Source organism: Mirounga leonina, unplaced genomic scaffold (assembly GCF_011800145.1).
Source record: "Mirounga leonina isolate KUSES-001 unplaced genomic scaffold, KU_Mleo_1.0 Mir_224, whole genome shotgun sequence".
Taxonomy (NCBI): Eukaryota; Metazoa; Chordata; class Mammalia; order Carnivora; family Phocidae; genus Mirounga; species Mirounga leonina.
Genome location: NW_023270615.1, coordinates 5,145,949 through 5,153,158, shown reverse-complemented (window position 1 = coordinate 5,153,158; position 7,210 = coordinate 5,145,949). Strand labels below are relative to the sequence as shown.

Here is a 7,210-nt window from a genome sequence, read left to right as displayed (position 1 = left end):
ATAATCACAACAATAATAATTACAGTGTTTACAAAGGCTTTAAAGAACTTTCAACATTCCTGTGTCTCTGCTTCAAGCACATAAAATTAAAATGATGTAGTCACAATTTGTTTCTTGACTATTTTATATTCAGTAATTTTTAATGAAGCAACTAAATTAGGCATAACTTAGTGCAGCTTTAATGTAGTTATGATGAATATATTTTACTTGATTAAAAATGATAAAACTGGGGAGCCTTAAATATTATCTTAAAAGATTAACTACTGTGTCAATTACAAATCTAGGGGAAAGGTATTTATAAGGGAATAACTATTCTGAACAGTAACTTCCTTTTGTTCATTTCATTTAATTAAAGACTCAATCAACTTGCACTCTTAATAGTAAAATTTTCCTAAATTACACATTGGCTTGCAAATGGAAGGGCATATAGCAGGGCTAAGTCAATTTAGCACTAAAGATTCAGCAAGTAATCCATTTTTTATTTAAAGTGGGGGGGGGACTACTTGGCAGTGTAGGGTGCAGTAATTAACTAAATAATCGCCAATTCTGCATTGCACTTTGTGTTACATGACATAATATGAATAAATACCAGTAAAAATCAAATTATTTGTACAGGTGAATGATGATGAGGCCTGCTCTGCCAACAGGTACACTAATGAGTAGGAGCCTCAAATGTCTTAAGACTGAGTAGAAGAAGCAAATTTTTCCCCTGTCTTTTAGGGGACCAATTAACCTACTATGGTGGGGAGCCAGGGAGTAGATGTGATCACTATATGTTTACTGTGTCCACTGAGAGGGGAAAACTTGCAAAGGAACAGTTTTGATATATGCATTGAATTTTTATCAAAATACAAATAAATGGTCATAGATGACAGTTTTCACCTAAGGAATACAAAATACTTACGTTTAATTGCCAGTCTCCAATACATAGATAAATGTCTTCTCATAGCAAGTGGGCTTGAAATTCCTCCCTCCTAGAACCCTTGCACCTTTATCAAATAAGCAGCACCACAGAATCATGCCTCTGGCCTCAGCCACCTCCCTGGCATCACTGGGATAACCACAGTCAGCTGGGGCCGTTATCCTTGAATAGGGTAGCCCAATGCCAGGAGATTTCCAAATGCTAATAAAAATTTCCTTGACAAAAGAAAGTAGTAAATATTTTAAAAATAATTTTTTAAAAAACTGAAGAAATCTTAGTGTGTCGTGTTTTCTGTTTTTAGGATTCAGGGCGGGAAGCATCAGAAAGATGGTTTGAAAGGAAGCGGATGGCACTTGCATGGGACTGCATTTTGGTTACGCTCAAAGTGATGGAAGTTGATTTGCATGATTCTGCCACTAAAACTGAAGCGTCCTGTTCATGGAAACCCCCGCCAGAGATTCGGAGTTTACCGAAAGAGGACTCTGCAGAGCGCTGCCAGAGATTCAGAACTAACTATCGGGGCAGGCAGCCGCTGCGAGAGAGGGACGGAACGTGGGACCCGGGGAGCCCCACGACTCTCGCCTCTAAAAGGACTGTCAGTGCCTTCTCCCTCCTCCTGGAGTCGGAAGTGAATGTCACCTGCCGATCTGCGCCACTCTCTGGGCCATTCCCTCTCCTTTGCCCAGTTCGGACAGTCTCTAGTGACCAGCTTCAGCTCCGGCCGCCTTCGGGCTCCCGTGTCCCTAACCCCCGCCTCTCCCCGGGAATCGCGTCCCCTCCCCCGTGGGCCCGGCCCCTCCAAGCGCTGCCGGGCGCTGATAGGCGGCGGCGCTGACAGGAGGCGGGGCCTCGGAGTCCGGCCGAGCCCGCCCTCGCGTATAAGCCCCTTCTCGGCTCTCTCTCTCCATCTCTCTCCTCTCTTTCTCTCTCGCTCCCTTCCTCCCTGTAACTGAACAGTGAAAATTCGCTGGATCCGCTAACAGGCACAGATGTCATGTGAAAACGCACATGCTCTGCCATCCACACCGCCTTTCTTCCTTTTCTGTTTCCTTCCCCCCCCTTGCTCCTTCTCCTTCTTCTTTGTAACTAACAAAACCACCACCAACTCCTCCTCCTGCTGCGGCTGCCCTTCCTCCTCCTCCTCAGTCCAAGTGATCACAAAAGAAATCTTCTGAGCCGGAGGCGGTGGCATTTTTAAAAAGCAAGCACATTAGAGAGAAAGAAAAAAGAAAAACAAAAGCAAAACAAAACCCAGGCACCAGCCAGACAGCACATTTTTTTCACCCTTCCCGAAAACAAACAACCAAACAACCATCAAAACAGTCATCACCACCACCATCAAAACTGTTAGCATAGCGGCGGCGGCGGCGGCAAACGTCACCCTCCGGCCACGGCGTCCGCCTAAAGGGATGGTTCTCTCGGCGGAGCAGCTCTTTGCCGACCACCTTCTTCACTCGTGCTGAGCAGGATTTTTGGGCTCCGCGGTTCGGGCTGGGAGCAGCTTCATGACTACGCGGAGCGGGAGAGCGGCCACACCATGCGAGGTAAGCGAGCCCGCAGACACCGAGGCTCCCCGGGTCCGGCTAACTCCAGCCAGATGGGGAGATGGGGGAGGGGAGCGCACCCCGCAGAAGGGCAAGAGGGTTCTCGGGGCGCAGGTCTGGAGTTCGCGTTCGCAGGTGGGCTACAAATGGCCTGGGCGTAGAAAGTTGTGGGAAGGTGTTGATGCCTCTCGGGAGTTCTGGAGGGACGCAGGAGGGCGCCTTTTTGGAGAGAGGAGCGGCGCCAGTTGCTTCCTCCCGGCGCATGAGTTGCACTGAACCATTTTTTGCTTGTCACTCTCGGGTGCGGAAGCGGACGCCGGATGGAGAGGGCTGCCTCCCGACAGAAGCGGCTGGAAGCACCCGGCGCGCAGTGGTGGCCTGCCCGGGTTGGGTGCGCTCGGCGCACGGGCAGGCGGCGGGGCGCGAGCGAGCGGGCACACATACTCCAGGTTACTAGGCCCACCAGCGTCCCGGCCCGCTAATACGTCCCTTCGTGGGAGGGGTAGGCAGAGGGGCGGTGTCGCGGGACTGGACTGGGATCGTCCCCTGCGTGGGTCCCTTGCGCCGGCGCTACGCCCTGGCCAGGTCCGCGTGCTGGAGCCCGCACGGTCCAGGGACGAGCGCCGCCCCGAAAAAGTTGCGCGGAGAAAGTTCCAGAGAATAGGAGAGCCCGCGCTACCCACGGCAGAGAAGGCTCTTTTGTCAAAGGGCTGCTGCGGGAGGCGTGCTGGGTGAGCCCTTGAGCCAAGACCCCCAGCGGCGACAGCGGTGGCAGGTCCCTGGAGCAAGCTGGCAGCTGTGGGGCGGCGCACCAGGGACAGGGGAGAGATACTTCCCCTGGGTACCCTCTGGGCTGCCCCAGTGGATGGCCTGGCCGGGTTTAGGGAGTCACTTTGTCTGTCTCTTCCCCTGCAGTACTGGGACCTTCAGGTTTCCTGCGCGCTGTGCTCGGACCCTCTCTCCCCCACTTTCTGCTTGGCCACAACTTCACTCTTTTCTTGGAGAGCGGGCCGGGTGCCAGCGTGCCATGGGGATATGTGCAGGTCACTGGGCACCTGCCTCACCCCGTTTTTCTTCCTGGCTACTCCGCAGTTCTTTGTGGGACCCTCCTCTACCCTTCGCATGCCCTCCAGGTCCTGACAAAATAAAGTTGAAGGTGGCTAACCCCGGACCTCCCTACATCCCTGACCCGGCGACAGGTGGACTAGGCAGGTAGAACTTGGGAAGGTGGGGCTGCAAACACTCCGCGCCTTCCACCGGGCAGTGTACACCTCCCACTCTCTCCCCCAACACTTACCTCTCTAGAGGGGCCCCCAGGGGGCAGCGGGCATGCTCTCCCTGCTCCGCACACAGTGAACCCTGGAACTTGGACTCTAGGGCAGGGATTGGGTTAGCCGGCTGGGTTCTGGGACGTGGCAGGAAAGGGAAGGAGGAAGAACAGAGAGGTTGTCCAGGGAAGTGAGTGGGAGGGAGATAGCTGAAGATCAGGGACAAGGACATCTTCGTGGGATGATTGACCCGTGCCCTGGAAGTGGGAGCTCCCATGCATGCGAACTGGTTCCAGCTGAGTGTCCCAGTTGGGGGTTTGGTCACAGGCTCCACTGTCCAAATTCTTTCAGAAAACTGTACTTGGGCAATTGGCGAGTATAGAACCTTAAGTGAAAGATGCCCCCGTCTTTGTTTTTCTTTTTCTGCCCCATCTCACCACCATCCGCTCTCCTTTCAGTTTCGCCTACTCTGGTCGGGGGCTGCCAGTTCTCCCTTCCCTTACTTCTCCCCTTCCAACATTCCTCGGTTGGCTAGGTTATGTTCTGAAGGTCCGAAAGCACGCGTCACCTTCGCTCCGACCCGGCACTAGGATGTGCGGCGTAAAGGCCGCTCACTCTCCCCTTAAATTGAAGAAAACGGAGCAGTGTGGGGCAGGAGTGGGTTGTAGCTTGATCGCGCTGCTCCTGAAGGAGCAATATGCCGAGACAGTCCGGGTTCGCCACTGCGCTTGCTTCGTTCGGGGACTCTAGCAGCCTGAAGGGTTGAAAGCCAGGCGCTCGCGTAGTGCTCACCTTTAGAAACCAGTCGAAAACCCACACCCGGTTTCCAGAAGGCGTCACGCTAGCCAGGCTGCCCAGAAGAGTTTACAAGTCCTAACTTAAAACGGCTCTCCGGGGGCCCGGGGCCTCCCGCTGGAGAAAAAACAAGCTTACCAGGTGGCAGAGACCTTTCCTCTACCTCCCAGGCTCTCTTTTCCTGACCCCTTACTGTCTCTCCTCTGCCCTTCCTACGCATTTCCTACAGGCTGTACCCTCCGGCAACATCAGGTGTTGTTCCTTAAGGATAGGTTGAGAAAAGGTCCTGGTTGCTCAGACCTCTTGTGGGAGTCAGGGGTTGAACTTGAGTGTGATCTTGAGAAGTGAGAGCGGAAACGAATCAGCTTTCTCTTGTGCCTCGGCTACTAATCAGCCTGCATCAGGGGGAGGGGATGGTTTCTGAACTCGGCTTTAGTATCCACTCTATTTCTCCCACACACACCCCACCAAACACACACACACACACACACACACACACTCCCCATCCCCAGGTGGTCCCTGTCAATGCCTTGGCCTTGGCTTCACGGTTTGGCAACTATCCTTAGTCAGGAGCTTTGTGCGATGTAAACTTGGTCCAGGATTAAGGGGTCGCCCTCCGGACCAATCCGGCTAACCCACCCTCCACCTCCTCCAGCCCCCAGCAGACAGGTCTACGATAGTTAAGAGACTTTATCCTGAGGGAAGCTCTGGGGTAAGAAAGGGGTTAAGAGGCTCTGATCTTTGAGGTCATTATGTGCCCACTGCTGAACTGATTCGTTCGGAGCTCAGTGGCTTACTCTGGGCTGGCCTGGGGCGAAGGAGGTTGTCTTTGGTGGCGCACAAAGCATTTCACCCTTTGTCTGCTAGAGAGTACCACTGAGTTCTAGTGATGCTACTTCACAGATTGCATTTTTGAAACGAATAACTTCTGAAGACAGAAGGGAGGACTTTTAATTGGGTCCATCCATAGGTGAGAAATGAGTGAGCCCAGGTGCGGGTTTCAAGACTCCTTCCTCAGAGGTCTGTCAGCTGTTGATGACACAGGCTCACGGAAATGGTCGGATTTTTCAGCCCTGCCTCCGCAGAAAACCCTGCTTCCCAAAACAGGGGCACAGATGTCGTCGCAATCAATAGGTGATTGTGGCTCCTACGGATTAGAAATCTGGTTTTATGCTTGCTGTAAACAAGGATGGGGCTCGGCTTTTCTAAAGCCCAGTTTTCATCTATTATTTTCAGGTAGTTAATTTTTATTAACTGCTAACTTTAGAAAAGCAGCAGCTTGCTCTCAGGGGTATGGTAGCCCTTTGGAAGTCTGGAGCTCTGAATGTACTGCTAGCCAGGTCTTTAGATTTCCTCAACAAATTCTCTATCTTAATTTCTTCCACAAATCCTAATTAAATATTTCTAACCAGAATTCCTATCTTAATTTCTTCCACAAATCCCAATGAAATATTTCTAACCAAGATTCCACATTCCAAAATTAAAAAAAGAAAAAAAAAAAAACATTGCTGGAAGGACATCTTTGTCAATAGTCCATTAATAATTGTTCATTAAGTAATCCAGTAAGCTGTCTTAATGGATTCCAAGAAAAGTGAATGTTTAAACAGTTTGAAGAAAAATTCTAAAGGTCTGTTTCAAGTATTGTTGGGAAAAAATAAAATATTTTCTTAGGTGGTTACATCCTGGGACTCTCTCCTCCCCCCCATCCCCATCATCCTGAGTGAACTTACAACAAGTATTATGACACAGAAGTGTTTGATATCCTCAGTTTTTGGGGTATGTATGAGTAGCACCAAGGCTTTTTACTTTTCTAGATGTTCAGATAATCAGGAACTGGGAAGCCAGGATGGAAATATAAAGGGAGAAATTCTGAACAGCAAGACTCACAAACATGAAGGATACAAGATTAAAACTCCTTTGGTAGAATTCATGTAAAACTTAGAAGTCCTGGATTTTGCTTTTGCTATACTGTTTAGAAAACCCTTGAAAGGTCTTTTCTTGTATCATTATTAAAGTGGTGTATGTGAAGCTTTGCTTTAATGTAAATAACATGTTTATTTTATACTCTTCATCAAATATGAATGCTAACATTTACTTATTTTGGTAACCATTTGTTAAATACTAAACTATTAGCAGCCTTAAAAGTGATTGTTCTGGTGTAAATGTAATGAGAACACACTTTATTTCAAATTTAAATGTTACAGAATCATGAAACCTAATTTTACCACAACAAGGACTTAACAGCACCAAGAAAATATTAACTGTTAGGGTTGGTCTTCATGAAAATGACACTGGAACTGCGTCATAATACCTACGTTTTCCCTAAAAATAGCAGATATAGAATTGGCACCAGGATTTTAATGTACTTCAAGTTTTTCTAGGTAAAAAAACCAAAACTTTTTTTCAGCTGTTATAACAAATTTTACAAACGTGTATCCACCTTTTAGAAATGTAACGTGGCCATTTTAGTTTTTATACCCTTTAGTACAATAGTCCTGAAAAACAGAAGTGTGAATCACAACACATTAACTAGATTTTTTTCATTGCAATGAATAATAAAACTCTTAATTTGAAGGACATAGTATAACATTCAATTAATACAGAGTTTTAAATTATTCTAGTAAATTATCAAGCTAAAAAAACTCTACATAGGTCTGCTGGTGTTCTGCAAATTTGTAAAT

At 48.5% G+C, this 7,210-nt stretch overlaps 1 protein-coding gene across 1 annotated transcript; it reads left to right on the top strand.

Moving 5' to 3' along the window:
• The first annotated feature begins 945 nt into the window (after window positions 1–945).
• LOC118026246 lies at window positions 946–2,279 on the top strand. The gene has a single exon (XM_035028987.1). The coding sequence runs from the start codon at window positions 1,269–1,271 to the stop codon at window positions 1,755–1,757; it is 489 nt and encodes a 162-aa protein (XP_034884878.1). The 5' UTR covers window positions 946–1,268; the 3' UTR covers window positions 1,758–2,279.
• Window positions 2,280–7,210: the final 4,931 nt, after the last annotated feature.

Bases quoted from the DNA above. Each gene is read 5' to 3' on its own strand.
- LOC118026246 (XM_035028987.1), top strand. From the start codon at position 1,269: ATGGCACTTGCATGGGACTGCATTTTGGTTACGCTCAAAGTGATGGAA.